This window comes from Manis javanica, chromosome 5 (genome assembly GCF_040802235.1).
Source record: "Manis javanica isolate MJ-LG chromosome 5, MJ_LKY, whole genome shotgun sequence".
NCBI classification, from domain to species: Eukaryota; Metazoa; Chordata; class Mammalia; order Pholidota; family Manidae; genus Manis; species Manis javanica.
The window spans coordinates 117,160,022-117,181,039 of record NC_133160.1 but is presented as its reverse complement, the minus strand read 5'-3'; the positions used below and the strand labels follow the sequence as shown (position 1 = coordinate 117,181,039).

Genomic DNA, 21,018 nt, shown 5'->3' with positions numbered 1-21,018 from the left:
CAAGATTTCAGGTTCTGAACTCTGAAATTCCTTATCATTTCCCTCTGTGTTTCTGTGAGCCAGATCTCAAAATACCTTCCACAAGGAAGGTCTTAGAAATAATACATGCATTTTAAGAAGCAGTTTGATTCATTTTCTGTCATGCTAACTGTATAGAGGAGTGCCGCAGTTAAGAAGGACATGATAAAAATCTTACACAAAATTTGTAAAAAGAAAAGAAACCAAGCAAGCAAGCGAGGTCCTAGATGTGCCCTTTGCACGCATGGATGCTGAAGAAGCCCTAGTCTTTGTACCTTTGGTCATTCAAATAATGTTGGAGCCATCATGGTTGAAACAAAAAGGGATTTCCTGTTAAGTGGATATAGAAGTTCAGTTAGCCATGCTGATCATTCCCAGTGACTGAGATGTCACCCTGGGGATCCTTGTCTTTTGGTTTCCTTGAGCTCTTGAATATGTCAACAATATCCTAATTGAAGAGAATTGTAATTGTTCATTTTGTGCCAGCTACTGTAACATTTTCTGTATATTCAATAATAGGACATGACATCAATTGTCTTAATATCTAATGAAGTCCCTCAAGGATGTGTGTATTTTAGGTGTATTAAATAGCACTGTCTTTGGCCTACTAAGGTAATCCAATTTATAAATTATGAAGTGGTTGTTACTGTAACTATCGTAATTATTATTCTTATTAGTGTCTTAGCATTGAGCAATAGCTTAAACCTCTTTTGCCAAAATGTTCAGACCTGAGAGTTTTGGTCTGCTTTTTCCTCTGGAATTCTATGGTCTGTACTTAGCTGAGGAAAGAGAAAGAGCAATTTGTTTCCATTTGGGGCAGGATGTTGAAAAAGAACTGGAGCTCCAGATCAGCATGAGACAGGAGATGGAACTGGCCGTGAAGATGCTGGAGAAGGATGTCTGCGAGAAGCAGGATGCCCTGGTGTCTCTGCGGCAGCAGCTGGATGATCTCAGGGCTCTCAAGCATGAGCTTGCCTTTAAGCTGCAGGTAGGGCCCGTATGAGGAAAAGGCTCACTGGCTTTCTAAAATCCTGGGGCTTCTGTCTTTCCCTCATCTTCTGTAGAATTACATTTGAACTACAGGAGGGAAGAGTCATATCTCATTTTGAGGCTAGCCACCGTTAAACCACTTTAGGAGTCAGACCATATAGGATCCTGTATTGCTATCCTGGAAAGCCATGGCCACTTCTCAGAATGTAATGGGGAAGGAATCTTTTCCATCCTTTAAGATAATTTCTTCTCTCTAGCCTAACCTGCCAACTTAGTTATGCATCTCATTAGCTTTTATTCTGGAGTAAGATAAATCAATGGACCCTCTGATGTTGATTTTTGTGATAAACTGTATATAACAATACTAATTTTAAATGTGGCTTTTTGGTTTTTCTGCACTTGGGAATTAACATTTTCTGCACTTGGGATACACAAACATATGAGCATTTCTATTTCTCTATTTCCCACTTACCATTAGGCTCAAAGGCATGTATGGTTTATTTCAGGATTTTAGGTTATGTATACATCACTCATAATTCTTTTCCACAACAGAGTTCAGACTTAGGAGTAAAACAGAAAAGTGAACTAAACAGTCGCTTGGAAGAGAAGACTAATCAGATGGCTGCTACCATCAAACAACTGGAACAAAGGTAAGTGCGGTTCCTGTAGTAAAACACTTTGGGCTTCCAGTGTCAAAGTGAAGAAAAAAGAGCCCCTGCTTTGCACTTGGTAAACAGAAAGTATGTGAAATTCTCCCAACCTAACATCTGGCATGCTGCTAGAAAGAAAACCTCACATTTTGTGTTTTCTAATATGTCACTGAAAACATTTTTAGGAAATGCTGGCTTTCCATGACAGTTTTGAGTAGCAGAAACTCTAACCCTCTTACTTAACCCCATTTCAGTGTCATGGATTAGAAGAGGGCTATTTACAAGGGTGAAAGGACTTTAAGTATGTTTGTGACTCTGTTTTGTTGCTGTTCATCTCTCAAGTCCTTGAGACCTTTGGTGCTGGGTGACATAGAGGTGCTGAGACCCTTCCTAATAACTTTAGCCCCTTTCTCTCCTCCCTCCCATCTCCCCTTTCTGCTTTCTCCTGAACAGTTCTGTAGCATCTACTGTCATCTCCTGCCCACAGCCCTTAGCTCAGTCTATCTCCCGCTCAGTTCTCATCTGGAGACCATTCTTGTGTTTCTGTCCTCTGACCAGCTATTTCCCACCAGTACCCACAGTTCAGTCTGCCAAGTATGTCCTCTCCCTACTCTGCTCTCTTGTTCCTCTTTGTTTAAAACCACCATTTTCTTCCTGGCAACTCAGCTACCAAGAGGAATGGCTGAGACTTCAAAAGTGAATGAGCCACTACACCCACGGTCATTCGATGTTGCCACCCTTAACACTCACTGACCACCTTTCTTGCACTTGAGCAAAACTATTATTGGTCCCTGAATATACTTCCCATTTTTCCCATCCATTCCTTGCCTAATAGTTCCACCAATTAGAAATGTCCTTCTTCTTGTTCTTTGGATATATTTTTTTACATTCAGGCTCAAATGCCACCTCCCCAAAGCTTCCTCTGATACTTCTTCCCAACTAAAAATAATCTTCCCATTCATGCTTGTTGCAATTCCCAAAGCCTATCCATACTACAGATAGTACTTCCCACTTTCTGCTCTACTTTATGGCCCTTTAGAATGTATCTTCTGGTGAGGGTGTGCATTCCTTGAGTTGAGTTAACTAATCTGTTAGGTTCCCTCATTGGGTCTGTCAAAGTGCCTTGAACAAACAAGACATTCATTTACTAGAGTCATGAATGAATGGGTGAATGAATGGCTGCTTTATTCTGACTTTATTATGATGAATGGATGACTTCTTTATGACCAGAAAGAGCCCTGAATGGCATTGCTTATTAATATTAACTCAAGTTAATTGCAAATTAATAGTTTGAAGCCTTTGGTTTGGCTGATTTTAAATAAAAAGGTATCAATCTATCTAGGAAGTTAAGTGCTTGCTCATAAACAATTACATGTTCATGATTTAACAAACCAATTTTAGTGTTCCGAAATTATACTTGTCAAATATATCAAATTATTTTTCAATAGTTTATGATCTGGCATTTAAAGCAGACAGAAGTAAAATAATGACTTATCTCTGAGTATTAAGCTGACTTTTTCTCTTGCTATTTTTGTCTTTCCTGTTTATCCATTTTCTCATTCCCCTTTCACTCCATTTATATTTTTATTTTATTTATTTAGTGAAAAGGACTTGGTGAAACAGGCAAAGACCTTAAATAGTGCAGCAAATAAACTGATCCCCAAACATCTTTAGATACATTGCAGTCAGCCACCTCGAAAGTCTGATATCACAACTTAAATGTAAAAGGAAGAAATCTGAAAGTTATTACATTTAAGCTCTGATTCTATATACAAGTCACCAAAAATTGACTTTGAATTTGTTGGACATTTAAGAAAGACAGTTTAATATGTAGGCTGTGGTATTATTTTCTTGTTTATTTTCCCCCCCCGGGAGTTGGGAAATTTAGTTTTAAGTGCTTAATTACATGCCAAACAAACTTGAGAAATTACTTCTGAGTTGACCAATAAATAAACACACTATTATTTTTAAAAGCCTAGGGAATTGAAGTTCTATACATATGTTACAACCCAGTCCCTGACAGTATCGGATTCTAGGTTCATTGTCTGTACAGCGAGCCTGTTCTGCCGTTGCGATGTAATGAACTAGAGGTGACAACCATATGGACTTGGGCTTTTCTCAAGTAGTTCTGTCTCTTAGGCCATGGCCCCTTTTCACTTCTTTTATGTAGTTTTAATCCCCAAGCCAAGGATCAGTACTTCATATCTCACTACAGTTCTACTCTCAGTAACCAGATTGCTTGCGACTTTTTTGCCTTAGTGACTTTAGCGGGGGAGAAACAAACAGCATCCTTATGTTTCTTTAAAGTACATAGAGATAAAGTTAGTGATTAGGTAACTTAGGATAACATAATAATGTGGAAGCTTGGGAAAACCCTCCTAATATTTGTCATCTTCTACCTCTGCCATTTTCCTGCAATTCTACTTCCTATTTTGGTAGCTCTGAGAGAACAATTTTAATAAAAACACTCCTCTCCTTTAAAAAAAAATACACTACACATTTTTCCAAACCTATCCTGCTTTTCCTTTCCAAGTAAAGTGGACAAGGTGTAGACACGAGTTACAGTTGCCTGCCTCTTATTGCTTGACATTGAAACATTTACTTAAGTTTCTGTTACTTTTTATTCATATGGGGATTTGCTTAAGTTTCTGGAAAACTAACAGTCTATTAGAAAACTGTTTCATAGTAGGGAAGAAATGATAAACATATTCTTTATTATTATTTAGTCTAAGAATAAAGATTCCCAGTTAGATACTCACAAACAATAATTAGTAGGGCTTCTTTTTCTAAGTGACCACAGATCTAACCCTTTCTAGGCTTTATGTTGTAAATAATCCTATAAATACTTTGATTTTTTTAAAAAATAACTCTTGATTTGGGGGTCAGGCTTTATATAAGCCTTTATTCATTCAAAAATTTTGGCAAAATTTTTGTTATTTTTCTTCTCATTCTGGTATGATTTGCAGCATCTCAGCTGGTTAGGTGGGGACAGAGATAACCCCTTTGCTTCCAGCTATTGAAATTCTTAACCTTATTCTTGGAAAAAACAGAATTAAGGGAGTAAGATAGATTTCATATGTGCTTTTTATAGGTCCTTGAAGACTTGAGCCTAAGTCAAAAGAGCATATGATTAACCTCATGGAAAATCCTGTGCTCTTGAACTTATTTTAGTTCTTATAGTTTTGCACCCATTCTTAGCTTTGTCAACCTTTATGGTGTGAGTTGCCTTTTCTAAGAGTATTTGGAAGGAATGCTCATATACTAAGATAAAATATTTTGAAGACTACATGTGGCATGCTTCCAAATTCTGTATAGAGCCCTAGATGTTTCACCTTTTAAAAGTTGCTTCTTCATAGGTGCAAAGTTGAAAGAACTAAAGAAGAAAATATTAATCAGAATCTTCCAGAGAATATAGTCAGGGATCTTATGCAGGAGGCCCAATGCTGAGTTATTTGTCCACATAGTCACACACCACTATAGGAGTGAACAAGGAAAAGGTGGTCAGACTCTGACAAACAAAAGCTTTTCCTTATGTAATTGAAGCCTGGGTAAGGATTGATTGTATAATGTCCAGTGATTTAATATAATCAATGGTTAAGGGAAAGGACCAGGAAAATGTTATGATTCCATATGTAAGAAGGTAGTTGCCCGTTTGCAAGTTCCAGTTATGTGTGTAAAACAGAAAGATAAAGTACCAAACCTATTAGGAAATAAAAACAAACAAAAAAGTGGATTTAACTTTAATTACTGTGTGCTTGAGGTTGGCTTTGGATATGGATTTTCTAAAAAGTGACGTTTTATTGTTTATCATCTAATGGCTGTAAACTGTAGTACTAGAATAAAAAAAATGGAAAATCAGTGTTTCCTCTGCCTGGTTCACCTTCATCTTGCCTTTCTTTAGAATTTGTTTCCTCTCCATCTTTTTCCTCCTGTAATTTCTTTCCTGTGTCCTGAAAAGTTTTTTTTCCCTCTCTGTCACCCCACGCCTTCTGCCTTGGGTTTTATTTTGTGTTGTGAACTTGGTCTTCCTCCCCACCATGGCTTTTGTGTTTTATCACAAGTTCATGTGGCTCACATCCAGATTGTACCAGGCTGAGCGAGGCCGCCAGTCTGCGGAGTTGGACAACCGGCTCTTCAAGCAGGACTTTGGAGACAAGATCAACAGTCTGCAGCTAGAAGCGGAGGAGCTCACCAGGCAGCGGTGAAGAGAGAGCAGCCTGAGCTGATAGGGTGGTCATGGGTAACTAGGGCAAGGCAGCAAACAAAGGGGGTCGTCCGAGCACAGCTATGTTGTGCCTTTGCACTGTCCTGTCTCTGGAATTAGAATTCAGAAAGCTTCACGTCTGTTGTCATTCCCCAAATCTCGTCAACGTCCTTTGCAATGCAAGAATTGGGAAATTAGAACCCAAGTTCTGAGACAAATAGCAAGGGGAAAGAGAATTAATAGCCAACAAAACACTAATGATTAATTAATATTTCCTGACTTCTGTGTGCACCAGATACTTTACTAAGCACTGCACATTGTATTCTCTCTGACATCTCCCCATCAACCCTATTGGTAGGTGGTCTTACTCCCCCCACTTTCAGGTGAAATTAAAACTTAGAGGGTTAAATGTGTCCAAATTCACCCAGTTAAGCTAATAAGTAGCAATATTATAATTTAAAATCTTGTCTCTTTCTGGCTCCGTGGCTTTGACTACTCTTCTGTATTACCTCTCAAATGAGAATCGAGTTTGTGCTTAAGCCATTGACTTGAAACAAACAGAACTTTGTTGGATGTAAAAGTACATAGCTACTAAGGATACTAGGGGTTGAGGGGGCAACTGGGGATTGAATATATAGCTGTAAAAAGAGACCAGCTAATTAAAATGAAATGGGCCTATAATGTTGGTGCTTTCATACTGTATCTTGCTGAAAATTATAACTACTGACTTTCAGTTATAGCAAGACCTACTGTCATTCAGTTGACCACAACTCTTTATTAAGAGTTAATGATGTTCAGAGTGGTGATCCTCAGGCACTCGGGGATCCTAAACTGCATTCTTAGTCATCCAAAAAAGATTAAACATGTTGCATATATTTTAACGTTACTAGTTTTTTTGTATTTTAGTACTTCAAAATCTGGTTGTCCATATATAGTAACTTTTTATTAGTCAAGCATTAAAATAAAGTACTGAACATTGAGAAAAGGTTTGGCATATTGGTAGAGATTATTAGTACAGAAACCCAAACTTTCATCCTTTTCCTCTCCCACCTACCACAGGAACCAGCTTGAGTTAGAACTAAAACAGGAAAGAGAAAGAAGGTTACAAAACAACAGGAGCATCCCAGGAAAGGGGTCCCAGAAGCCAGAACCCAAAATGGTAATATTTGCTGTTCTCTTGTTCATGTTCTTAATTTTAGAGGCTACCTTGATGGGCCAGTTTTCTCTCATGGAATCTGTGCTCCATTGCTCTGGCCTTAGTGTATGGATAGCGGGCTAGAGCTGGAGCAACACACAAAAGCTTGATTCTGCTCTCCCTCTAGGGCACGCTCTCTAACTTGATTTCATTTGGAAAAGGGGATTAAAACCATGATTTCCAGTGATTCTTTATCCCTTTCAATTAGTTAATGACCTGGTACACTAATCCCTCCCAATCCTAAATTTTCCTTTAACAGATTGTCTTAAATCTGGGTTTGCTTCTCTACACCTTTTTCAAAACCATGAGGATTTCAGCTTTAGCATACTCAAGGTACTTCTTGGGAAAGTTAGAAAAAGAAGAAACTAAGCTTGGGATAGGGAAAGTAATGCAGAGTGTTGAAAGAGCAGGAGAGAATTTTCTACAGAACGATCTTATGACAGAGGTCACCAGCTCCTGTAGTGGTAAGGGGGCTAAAATTAGATCAGGTCCTCTCTAGGATCCAGATTACAGGAGCCAGCTTCTTCAAATAATAAAATCAGAAAAGTATGAAACACTTTCTGCCAAAGACAAACACAGAGAAAGTGTTGTCTTCTTTGTCCATGTTATATATAAATAACAAAGCAGGGCATATTTATAAATTTAAAACTTCTAGAGAATAAGCTGATAATTTGCTAAATAGCAGAAAATAATGGTAAATGAAAGTTTATTATCTATTAATATTTAGTATTAATCTAATCATACTATTACTACTAAGTATTGAAATGCACAAATAACCACTCTATGAGTAGCGTGCTAGCTTTATAATTTTAGTTTAGTGAAATCTACTAATGAGGTCTTACAGAGATTTATCTTGGCCTCTCTTATCCTGTTTTTCCAGCAAGCCTTAGGTGTCTCAACCTTGAACTGCCCTGCAGGAGGGTTTCCAGGAGGGTAAATAATGCACTGACCCCCCTTCCTTGATAGTTGAGCGGTCTAAGAATATGCATTATACTTCAGGAGGCTGATGGGCAGCAGTTCAAGGCAGGGAGCAGTGTGTGTGCATAGAAAGAATCTGTCCCTAAAAACCGCCCAGCCAGGGCTTTGAGAGCATTGGTAGAAATGCAGTTTGGAACTTCACATTAGTCCTTCAGAGTAGAAACCCCCTTGAGTTGTATAGGCTGTGTAAGTTGTTAAGACATTGATGCATCTGCCTGTGTGTCTAGAGGACTTCACAGTCTGCTGGCTATGGAGATGCTTGGTTTTACCAGTTTCCAGATCTCAAGTCTGGGTGTGGGTGGGTGGATGAGGGGATTTTATATATATATATATATATGTGTGTGTGTTTTTTTCTTAAGAAGTAACTGATACCTTGAACCCAATTTGCAAGTAAATTAGATACATCCTGAATTTCATTTGTAATTCAAGAATAAAAGAAAATATCTACTCAGAAAATCATTTATTGCAAATTCTATCAAAATAATTTGTTAAGAAACTACTTGGAACAGAATAAGAAAAAACATCTTGAAAGTTAAAATGCTATTTCCCTATTAAATGCTGCTTAGCTTTATACCCAAAAGACAGTACAGAAGAAAATGTCTGCAACTTCATCATTGTTTAGCATCTGGAATAATTAATAAATTGGGCTGTTTTCTTTTGGCAGGATGGGAAGCATCAGATTCAAGAGGAAATTCATGTTAAATTAGTAAAGCCCCTGGAAGAAAGCCACAGGTGTCTGTTAATAAAGTGCTAACTAAGATATGAGGTTATTTTGGTATGGTGGTGGGAAAGAGGGACGTTTTGGTAAGACATTGGCAATGACACAGACCAAACCCTGACTTATAATACTAACATTCCAGAAAGACCTTCGGAAGGAGGGGTAAATAATAAAGCAAATAAGGCATATTAATCCAGACCCTTTCAGCCCATTTCAGAAAAAAGAAGGGTGGTCAAGCTGTTCGTCTAATTCTTCCCTGATTAATCCCCAAACTCAAATTATCACTTAGCAGATTATTTCTGATCTACCCTGGACTGTATCACCAGAAAATGAAGCACAAGTCATAGCATTTCTCAGGCTCTTAAACGGACTCAAGTATAGCTTGATTCTACCTGTGAGCCAAGAGAAAGGCAGCTGTGTTTTCGGTAAACTCTCTAATTTCCCTTATTTCCTTTCTCTTCAGAGACTCAAACAGCCTAACGTTAGGCCTTTTTCTTAACTCTTCATCTGATTTGCTCACTGTGAAGAACACAGCATCATTTCAAGGAAGTTGACTTTTAACAATTATTTTAGCAGGTAGAAATGTAACAAACTATTATGTAATATTACATAGTGCCATTGCATTAGTAGATGAAGGAGGTTCAGCTATATGACATTCTAGGAAAGGCAAAACCATGGGGACAGTCATCCAGAGGTTAGCAGGGGTGGAGGGGTGAGTAGGCAGCACACAGGGCATTTTTAGAGTAGTGAGAACACTCTGTGTGGCATTATAGTGATGGATACATGCGACCAGACCCAGAGGCTCCGCAGCACCAAGAGGGAGCCCTCAGGTAGGTACAGGCTTCGTGTGGTGATGAAGTCAGTGCAGTTCCTCACTGTGATGTTGTGTACCACTCTGGAGGGGGTGCTGGCAATAGGGGTGGTGGGGCTATAGGAGAAATCTGTGTACTCTCTGCTCGATTTTGCAGTGAATTTAAAACTGCTCTAGAAAGTGAAGTACATTATAATAGCAACAAAAAAGGGTTAGTAATCAAGAAAAATACCTTAGAGGGGTTTTGAGAGAGCTGTACAGTACATATTTTTGGCAGCTGTCCCAGATTATGTAGGTACTTAAACTAAACAGCTCCTCCTCACCTTCAAGGCCAGAATGATTCCAAAGCCTCTAGGTTTGTTTCCAAAGAGAGCATGGTCTGGTACAGGACTAATCTTAAGCTACAGCCATCTACCAGATCAGCATAGACCATGGAAGGGAACTAGAAGGGCCATAAAATTAACCATGGCTCAACAGCCCCTTTAGAGTCAGCCTTGTTCCAGACTAAAGTCATTTACAACAATCAGGATTGTCTTACATTCTAAGTTCTGATCTAGGCCCTGGGAATATAAAACAATACTATCATGTATAAGTATATACATGTAGATAATATAGCATATGCATAATGCTATCATTTAAGTGCTCTGCAGCTTAAAAAATGTGTTTCATGATCATTATCTCTTTACAAATCTAATTCTCCTTACAAAATTGTGATTAACTCCTCTGACTTTATAAATGAGAATACTGAGGAGCACAGGGAGGCTCTGTGGCACACCCAAGTTGCCTCTATTTATCATGTCTTCTGTTTTTTTATAAGTCCTTTGTCTCTGCGCTACCTAGTAGCTGCTTCCAGGGCCTATTCCTGGGCCAGAACTGCAATCCTAAAATATATCCAGGCCTCCTGGGATTGTAGTCCGAGGAGCAGCTGAAAACCTGGCCACACTGGTGGTCACGCTGCCCCTCAACCAGAGAGTCGGAGCTGTTGTAGATCCGTGGGGCATTTTCCTCAGAACTGAAAGTAGGCTTTGCTTCTCCTCTTATGTAAGTTCTGTTCCAAGTTGGGAAGATCAGGGTTAGCTCAGCTGGTCTCAGAAAGGAATTATTTCAACCTGAATGGGTACCTGTGTCACAATCTTACTCATTTCCCTTTCCTGGATCTACTTGCTAAAGTTCCATTTTAAGACTATTTGGGAGAGGAGACAAATATATGAGATACGGTAATGGACAGATTTCCAGAATATTAAATAGAAAAAAAAGTTATTAAAATGTATGGCATTGGCCATTAGCATTTTACAGGTTAGGAAACAAATGCTGTTTTTCTTGGTAATAAAAAGGAAATGTAAAATTAATGTAATGTAAATGTAAAATAGATCCAAATCTGTTTTTAAACAGGAACCACAATGTAGGTCAAGGATCAGAGTCTAGTAATAGATTTAACAACCAAAATTTCCTCTCCTTGGAGGTCAAGAATAATAATTATGTTGGTCCAACCACGTAAAAGAACCACAGTATTGCTTTTTCTGTGCTTTTGAAATAATGCAAATAGAAATATGGTAAGCTGCTGCTTGTTACTGTTTTTACTTTTCCATTGCAGGCGGCAGTCACACCCTGTGGATGAACAGGTAACCGAGCCTCCTGTTCTAAAACATCCTGTATGAATTTTGTGGTTGGCTGTACCATGCCTCGCTGTAAACAAGGCAGCCTGGGCAATGGATGAGGGCATGCAGGCCTCTGTGTCCCATCCTTTCAACAGTGTCCCAAACAAACCGCATTTGCCAGAAACTCTCACAGGACATGGCACAGCTTTGAGCCATTTACTAAGGAAATAGTAGTTCTCACTTAAATTCTCTTTGACTTGCTGTGAGACGTAAGAGAGCTCACTGCACCTCCCTTTCCCTTAGTTTTCCTTTACACAAAATGGAGACAGGAAAAATCCTTATTTGCTTAGAAATAAGCCAACAAAAATGGTTGTAAAATATATTGCAAATATAATGGTACATGACAGCTGCATGAGAAAGATGATACATGCTGCTGTGTCCAAGTCACCCCGTCATTTATCAGGATACAAAACGAAGCCTACTCCTTTCCATTCTCCATGGTAGAGTAAGACAAAAAGGTGTTTGTTTTTTTTAACTTTTTACCTTATATACTTGAATTTTCTTTTGATAAATAAAAATTAAATTATAAAAATTAACAGAGCTCCAAGAATAACAATAGGATTATCAAAGTTGTATTAAAGTGACAGGAATATATGTGATTTGTTTCTTTAGTTTCCAGATAGTCTGTAATGTGGTTATATTATTTGTAACTAAAAAATGCATATTCTGAAAGTATTAATATTCCTGGGGCTAAAAAAACTAACAGGTCACTGTGTGGTTTAGGATCAGCTGCTGCTCTCTGAAAAGCCACAGGTCTGTCAGCTGTGCCAGGTGGATGGCAGCCTAACAAAGGTAATGGTGGAGAGAAATGAACAGGTTCTTCCCAGAATGGCCATTACAACTCTGTCCCTTTTGAATAATAGGGGTTTTGCTGTGTAGAGTGCAGTTAGGAAAGCAAAAGGAACAAGTATTTATTGCGTACCTTTTTTTTTTTTTCATTCATAGTAGGTCATATCAGTAAATCCCTCTTAAATCAAAATAACTTAAAACAAATAAACATAAATTTATAAATAAATATTGAATGCCCACTGGGTGGAATGTGCTATTCCATGTGCTGAAGAGAGCAATGAAGAGACCGAATCCTTGTTCTTGTGCAGCTTAGATCCTTTGTGCCATCATTTTACAGATGAAGAACCTTGGGAACCTCGGGCTTGGAGTTGTGGAGTACTTTACCTTCAAAGTCTATACTCCTTCCAGTACTCCATCTCGCTTAGAACAGGTCCAAGAGGTTTGGGGAGGAGGATTCCTTGAATTGTTTGGGGAAACAGTCTCTGAGAGGAAAATGAGCTCTCCATGAAACCACTTGCTTTCCCCTCAGATCTTCAAGGGTATCTGCCTGAGCACTTTCCTAGTTTGCAATGCTAGAGTAGGCAGAGGAAAGGAAGGATCCAGAAGGAGTAAGTGTCTTTGACAGCCGCTTCTGTGTCTTTCAGTAATATCCCCTTGCATCTAATGAGGTGCCCCACTCATAGTGCTCAGGAAATATGGAAAAATGAGTGTAAGAAACCAAGTGCCTTGGACGAGATAAGCAAACACCCAAATTCTGAATTACAACCAGCGTGCCTCCACTGGCGATCATGCTGAATTTTAACGGGCAAAATGATAGTGTGTCCTAGTCTTAATCTAGCAGAATCAGATAAAGATGAACTCCCTTTATTGGAAGGCAATTGGAAACTGATTACAGAAGAATGTACCAAAACAGAAGAAACTGCTGATTTAGTCTGGCTTTTCCAAGCCATGCAAAGCAACTGCAGTAGGTTACTGGAAAATTCCTCCCTGGCTTTCAAATGAAGTGACCCTGTCTCCATGGCACCCTCAGGAATATGAACTATTTGGAAGAAACCATTATATGTAGTGGAAATTATCCTTCGCAGACTTTATAGGGGCTCTTGGAGCAATGTGGGCACCACTCTTTCACAGTCTTAACTGTGCCACTGCCGTGATGACCCACATGCTGTCCCACTGCTTGGCCACCAAAGATCCAATATGCTTAATGAGGAGACTAATTTTCCTATAAATATGTGCAGGAAGCTGTGTTCCCGGTGCAGTGATATCCCAAAGGATGTGCTTGTAACGCATCCCGGGGAAGCATTAAGCATGCCAGTGTATTAGAAATTACTGCCTGCCTTATTTGGAGTATGCTTAGGTACTTGGAAACTAATTTTAGAATTAGCCCACCTAAAAGTGAATATGCTGAATGAAAACATGTATTCTAAAGGTAAATAACTTGTGTATTATCTGTCCTTTTGAATTCTGCAGCATTGCTTCTCTTCTTTGAGGTCTAAGGACTAGACTGTAAGCTTCCTTGTAGAGATGCTTTGGCCAGATACTACCTGGCTCATAGCAAACATTCTGTCAGTACTTGCTTAGGCATTGAGCATTTATCATATTTGGCCATTGATAGCTCACACATCCTTATGCCTTGCTCTTTTATTCCCACCTAACCTCCTCTTCTCCTCGTAGAACATGTGTAAGAACTGCAGAGGAACCCTCTGTAATGCCTGCTCAACAAACAAACTGCCTCTTCCTTCAAATATCAAGCCTGAGCGAGTTTGCAATCTCAGTTCCAAGCATTTGATGAAACAGTATTCCACCAGCCCATCGTGAGACTGGAGGCCAACACCTGTGCCAAAATGTCTCCACCTGTGTTATATGTCAGGCTTCCTTAGAGCCCCAACTTTAGAATCAACTCAAAAACTGCCCAGAATGATTCAGATGAACCAGGTCCAGGGAGAAGGCGCCGTGGTTGGAGGTGCTGGCCGTTCTGCTCATTTTCCCTAATGACTATGAATAAAAGTTACTCAGTTGAGCCTTTCTCTTCTAAATCAAACAACACCATTCTGAAGGGTTTATTTTATAGCATGTCTTTGGAAGGGCTGTTCGTTTTTATGAATAGTGATAATATGGGGGTAGATATAACAGGAGTGAGGATCTAAACATAAGAATAAAAAGGAACACGACCATCTCCCTCTATTCACAGATTTGAGGGGGGAAAATGTTAACTGAGGTTGGAATGACAGGTGTTAGGTATTTTCCCAGGTGCTGCTAGACATAGACACTGTTTCCTTCCCCCCCACTACCTACCTCTTCTAGAGTATTCCTACTAAACTGTGAACCCAAACTCAGGGAAAAGAAATGAGTAATATAAATTGTGAATGTACTTAAAACAATATTACAATAACATATTATGGTTTCAGGACCAGAGCTTTCTGGCCCCTACCTACAAGTGTTTCCAATATTAGAACAAGGAGGAGGAACATTTGCCATGTAAATACCTGCCCTTTTCAGAATCTACTTCAAAACAAGCCACCTCTGTTCCCCATTCCCTGCCTTCTCTCCAAGTATAATGGAAATTGTAAGGAGTTTTAAAGATAGGACTTAACTTTGTAAATAGAGAGTATTGAAAGCAAAGCTAAGTCAGATGTAAAAACAAATTTAATATCCATAGCTGAGACCAGTTAGCTCAGAATAGTTATTTCTTGAATAAGAAGTCCTTTATTCTGAGCCAGTTAGAACCAGTAGACAGGTTTCTTGGAATGTATGATGCTCAAACATCTCTTAGTAATAAACCCTTTTGAGGAAAAGAGGGAAGTGCATTCAGCAAGGGAAGGAAAATGGTGTATGCTATTTTGATTATGTTACATGCATCTAAATTACTTGATTCCATTTAAGTCCTAAGAAGATATGATTCTGCAACTGGTTTAGAATTGTGGGGTGGAAACATCCTGGGACCATGGAATTTGATAAATTCTGTCTCCTGAAAAGGGTTTACAGCCTGGGAAAGAGTTGTTATTCCATAAGTGTGGCCTGTTAGTGAAGCCGAGCTTACATAAAAGTACTAGGAAAAATAAAATTCAATAATTCTAGCCTAGTCTATTTATTGTCTTTTTTTCTATTTAAATATTTTTTATAATTTTTCATTGTCCTTGTTTGGCTACATATGTGTGTGGATAAAGTGAAGGTTCCTGTGGCCAGGATTCTCACCTGGTCCTGGTTGGCTACTCACAACACGTGTGGGCCATGCGTCATTATTGACTATATAGAGAGCTCCACCCAGTACTCTGGGCAACAGGGTGGCACAACTGCAAGGCTGCAGGAGAGCAGAACAAGCTGGAGTGGTGGCAGTGCCAAGGACAGACACTAGGACAGCTGTGCAGGAGAGGGGCCCAAAGGACAGCTGTATGGGTAGACAGACCCAGAGGCAGAGACTGGCTTGCTGAATACAGACTTGCTCTGAGTGGATGGGATTCTAGTGATTGATCTGCCACCGTGGAAATGAAGTTGGGTATAACCCTTTCACCCCAAGAATGTTCTACTGTCATTACTTTGGTCACACTGAATCCATAGTGAACTGTCCAGGGCTGAAACCCATTGGCAAGACAATGTGCCAGCCCTATTCTAGGTGATATAGGTAATATGGGGAATGATCCTAAGTTAGTAAAAGTTATTTCCTTATTAGTTTTGAATTAAATTGAAAAGATGTGACTCTGCACGTGGAATGTAAGGAAGAGTCATTTGCTGCTTAAGTTTTATTTGGAATTATGCATAAGCTTGTCTTGCCAATGGGTTTCAGCCCTAGGCAAGTTCACTATAGATTCAGTGTGACCAAAGAAAATGACAGCAAAACATTCTTGGGGTGAAAGGGTTATATCCAAATTTATTTCCAGGTGGCAGGTCAGTCACTAGAATCCCATTCACAGTGAGTCTGCAGGCAGCAAACCAGTCTCTGCCTCTGAGCCCCTCTGTCCACACAGCCATTCTCTGGGCCTCTATGCACGGTCGTTCCACACAGCTGTCCCACACAGCCATCCTCTGGGCCTCTGTCCTCAGCGCCACCACCACTCCAGCCTCTGCTTTGCTCTGCTCTCCTGCAGCCTTGCAGCCCTGCCACCGTGTCGCGCCCAGAGCACTGGGCATGGCTGTTGACTGTATAAAAAGACTGTATTGCCCACAGGTGTGCAGTGAGCCAGTCAGCCAGGGCCAGGTGAGAATCCCAGCCACAGCAACTCTCATTTTATCCACAAGCTATTTAGCCTTTTCAAAAAAATTAAATTGTCTTGCCAGTGGGTTTCAGCCCCTGGCAAGCTTGCTATGAATTCAATGTGACCAAAGAAATTGACAGCAAAACGTTCTTGGGGTGAAAAGGTTATACCCAACTTTATTTCCAGGTGGCAGGTCAGTCACTAAAATTCCATTCACAGTGAGTCTGCAGGCAGCAAGCCAGTCTCTGCCTCTGGGCCCCTCTGTCCACACAGCCATCCTCTGGGCCCCTCTGCCTGCACAGTCGTCCCACACAGCCATCCTCTGGGCCTCTGTCCTTGGTACTGCCACCACTCCAGCCTCTGCTCTCCTGCAGCCTTGCAGCTGTTCCACCGTGTCGTGCCCAGAGCACTGGACAGAGCTCTTTAATATATAGAGTCAACAGCCACGCATGTATTGCCCACAGGTGTGCAGTGAGCTAGTCAGCCAGGGCCAGGTGAGAATCCTGGCCACAGGAACTCTCATTTTATCCACAAAAATCTCCCTTAAAAATTGTGCTTTATATATTTACAATACCATCAATAAGAATCACATCCTTAGGAATAAACTTAACCAAAGCAACGAACTTAACCTGTGCAATGAAACCTACAAAACAATGACAAAAGAAAGACAACAAATGGAAAGATACTCCATGCTAACAAGTTGGAACACTTAATATTGGGAAGATGTTCAGTACTCCCCAAAGTGTCCATTCAAAAGTGTATGTGGAATTTCAAGGGATACCCAAATAGCCAAAGCAATCTTGGAAATAGGACAAAGTTGGAGGTCTTACACTTCCTGGTTTCAAAAGTTACTACAGCTTGGTAGGGTATTGGCATACAGACAGACATACAGACCAGTGGAATAGAATGGAGAGCCTAGAAATAAACCCTCACATATATAGTCAAGTGATTTTTGGCAAGCATGTCCAGATTATTCAATATGGAAAGGACAGTCTTTTAAACAAATAATATGGAAAGCTGGATATACACATGCAAAAAAAAATGAAGTTGGACCTTTATACCATATATAAAAATTAAAATAGATCAAATCTGAATGTAGGAGATGAACAATAAACATCTTAGAAGAAAACATAAGAGGAAAAGGGTCATAACATTGGATTTGGCAATGCTTTCTTGGGTAAGAAACCAAAGGACAGGCAACAAAAAATAGGTTGAACTTAATCAAAATTAACTGGTGAAATTTGAACCCCAATATACTGTTGGTGGCAATGTAAAATGTTGAAGCCACTGTGGAAAACAGTACGGTGGTTCCTAAATAAAACAAAATTACCATATAATACAGCAATTCCATTTCTGAGTATACTATAGTTTTCACAAAAGAGGTGAAAGCAGAGGGTCAGATATTTAAAACCCATGTTCACAGCAGTGTTATTCACAATAGCCAAAAAGTGAAGCAACCCAAGTGTCCATAGCCAATGACTGGATAAACAAAATGTAATAAGTACAATGGAATATTATTCAGCCTTTAAAAGGGAAGAAATTCTGATACAGACTGCAACATGCTGAACCTTGACATTGAAAGTGCAATGTCAGTCCCACAAAGTATAAATATGACTTCACCTGCATGAGGTACCTGGAACACTCAAATTCATAGAAAATATAAAGGTGGTTGCAAGGCTGGGGACTGGGGAAATGGGGAGAATTTCAGTTGGGGAAGATGAAGTTCTGGCAATGGATGGTGGTGTTTGCACAACACAAGTGTTCTTAATGCCATAGAAATAGTTAAAAATGGTAAAATTGGTTATCCCACTATTTAAAAAAACAGATACAGAAAATAATTAGATGTGTATGTACGTATGGATGGTACACAAAGAGAGCTGCCTGCCGAAAGGGCCTAGGAGACACCCTAGAAGCAATGGGCACACCCAATTCCCAGTCTCCCATTAGAAACCAAAGCTCAGTTTCTAATCCCATCCTCCAATAAAAAAAAGGACAGGACTCCTTTGAGAAATAGCCAATTCTAAGTCTGGGGGGCATAACTAAGGGATACAGGAGTCAACTGAAAGCTTCTGGCTAAAGCTGAAACAATGGGACAAAATAATGCCTGATAGGATAACCCAAAAGTATCAAATAAATATCCACTGAGTCCATACTGGTGATAGGGTTAAATAAATGGGAGAGAAGTGGCACGTCTCCTGTACAGAAAAACTCCAGTGTATGTAGATGCTCCTTCAAGGAGGTGGAACTTGAATGGGTTTAGTAAACTGCTTCAAGAAAGAATATGGGAAGGCTCAAGAAACTACAGTAACCTAGCAAACATGTTGGCTAGGTATCATCAGTTGCTAACATGTTACTAGGAAGCCTTGATAAGATGTAGTGAGAATGGCACCTTTCTCTTCTTTCCTCCCCAAAACCTATAACCCCAATCTGAGAAACCAGAAAAGCCCAGTTGAGGGGTATTCCACAAAATACTACTTAATTTTGTCAAGGTCATCAAAAATAAAGTGAGGTCAAGGAGACATGATGACTAAACAATGTGGGACAAAAAGGATTGGGTAAGTGCCGGGGAAATTCTCAGCACGCCCTTGAGAAACGTTTGGGGGGTACTCATCCCGGCGTCTGTGGCTGGTGGAGCTGGAAGTGGCCCGGGTGCCCTCCTGGGGGTAGTGGGCAGGAATATGTGGTGAGACGCACATTAGAGGTCTGAGCAAGCTCTCAGCACAAGATACGCAGGCGGCAGCAAACATGGATGGGTCTTTAAAGCACGCAATTTCAAGAAACTGATGCAGAACTATGGCATAATACCATTTATGTGAATTCAAAGTGCACTCAGTGGTTACATGAATCCATCTATGTACTGAAATGTACAGAGCTAACAAAAAAGTGTTACTGTATTTTTTACAAGATATTAGGGGGAAATATCAATAAAATCTGAACCAGAGGTGGAATTTATCAACAGTAGTTATGACAAACTGTAGCAATATGTAAACAACAGTGAAACTGGGTAAGGCACATAGAGGAATCCTACTTTTGCAAATTTTTTAATACCAAAAGTATTATGAAATAAAAAGTACTTCAATGAAAAATTTTGTGCTTGCATCCTCAAAAGTGTTAGGTTTAACCTAATAGAACTTGACTCAACTCCCTAAGTGCAGTTGGAGTTATTTCCAAATAGGATCTGAGGATTTTCCTCAGCATGACGATCTTAGATCAGAGTTACAGTTCAACATAAAGGCCTTGGTTCATTCATCGTTTATGGTCATTAACAAAAATGTATAATACTCTTAAAGATAATTTAAACATTCTGTGAAAGCAGTCTAGGCATGTACTAGAATTTTGAAACAGCTCTCAGGGCCCCTGTCTAGCACAGCCTCATTGTAGCTTTGCTCAGCATAAAACACAGGCTTTTTAAAAATTACATTTCAGAAGTAGGAGGCTATATTTTGATTTATAGTAAAATGTCTTTCAAGTAATAGCCTAACATGTGCCCCCAAATGTTCTCGCAGGTCAAATCTTAGTGATTCTTAGACATCTATTGGCTTGAAGATTGTCAGTTACTGAGGTCTTTTTTATTCTCAACATTCCTGAGGACAGTTGACTTTGATAACACATGACTTTTATGTTAAGAGGTTTTTGTCAGCATGTCAAACTACATCAAGTATACAACAAAAATCAGAAATCAATTACCTGACAAGCAGTTTCTGCACCTGGAATAACAAACTTTATTCAAAGACAGTGTATTATCTTGAAATGTAAAATCAGTTAAAAATAGAACCAGTGACATTGTGTTGCTGAGGATGTCAGATTCCTGACTTAATAACTAAGCTTGTTAAAGAGCAGTAAGTCAGGCCTCCAACGGACAGGTAGGGTGGAAAAGCTGTACAATTCTCCAGGCCACTGTACTGCCTTACCATTCTGGGATGCTACCTTTTGGCACAACAGTATCATTCATATTCAGTTATAGATATATCACAAACAATTCTTATAAATTAGAGGTTATGTAGCTGAATATTATCACATGTATTCCGTTTGCTTTCTTCAGGGGAGCAAGAAATGGGCGGAACTACAGCCAGACTATCAGCAATCAGCAATTATAACTGTTTCTCTTTAGTTCTTGGTGTTTGTTCCCAAATGTCACTGTCAAGGGTCAGAACTTCTTGACCTCAGTGAGAACCAGGTATATTTGGGGATCACAAGTCTGGATATATTTGTGAACTTCTACCTGTGGGCGCCAAAATTTAGCCTGGGTCACTTGAAAACCTTATTCGTAAATGCACCTTGGTGATCCTTTAGAGTTCCCCGAGTCCATCCACACTCCAGAATCTGCCTTACCTACACACCTTCATGCCTTATTATTAGGTGGTTTCAAAGTCATTTCACTGGGGTGTCCTAATTCTGACACAAAACCTAGAAGCTATAAAAGCAAAATTTAAGAATTCCACCACATAAAAATAACTTCTGCCATTATAAGCAAAGTGGCAAACTGGGGAGTGGGGGAGGTATTTAAAGCTAGCTCATTGCTAGGATGAAGGGCTCCTGCTAAACAGTTAAGACCAATCAATAAACAGCACAGAAAGGAATCAGCAAAATTCAGACTGTGAAAACCTTTACAAATTAATATTTTCTTCAATACGGGAAAAAGAAATGGAAGGAGAAACATATACACTAAAAAGAAACAAGAAACAGGAACTTCAACATCACTAAAGAGATTTGAATCGCAAATAAGCTTATGAATAATGTTCAACATCGACTGTCAGGGAAAGCAAATTAAACGACAGTGCCACCGCACACAGAATGGCTGAAACCACAGGCCG

At 39.6% G+C, this 21,018-nt stretch overlaps 1 protein-coding gene across 19 annotated transcripts in view; it reads left to right on the top strand.

Moving 5' to 3' along the window:
* Positions 1-14,055, top strand: part of RUFY3 (RUN and FYVE domain containing 3) — a 71,954-nt gene extending 57,899 nt beyond the window's left edge. For 6 of the 19 annotated variants that reach the window (XM_037003372.2, XM_037003373.2, XM_073237485.1 and 3 more), the window contains 9 exons: positions 839-1,006; positions 1,561-1,658; positions 5,740-5,859; positions 6,922-7,021; positions 8,700-8,767; positions 9,527-9,583; positions 11,159-11,186; positions 11,946-12,014; positions 13,686-14,055. In XM_037003372.2, the coding sequence (XP_036859267.1) occupies positions 839-1,006; positions 1,561-1,658; positions 5,740-5,859; positions 6,922-7,021; positions 8,700-8,767; positions 9,527-9,583; positions 11,159-11,186; positions 11,946-12,014; positions 13,686-13,829 (852 nt within the window). In that variant the 3' untranslated portion in view covers positions 13,830-14,055. Of the gene's footprint in view, positions 1-838; positions 1,007-1,560; positions 1,659-3,259; positions 4,147-5,739; positions 5,899-6,921; positions 7,022-8,699; positions 8,796-9,216; positions 9,506-9,526; positions 9,584-11,158; positions 11,187-11,945; positions 12,015-13,685 lie in introns of those variants that run through there. The other 13 variants (XM_037003374.2, XM_037003375.2, XM_073237488.1 and 10 more) reach the window with 7 other exon arrangements.
* Positions 14,056-21,018: the final 6,963 nt, after the last annotated feature.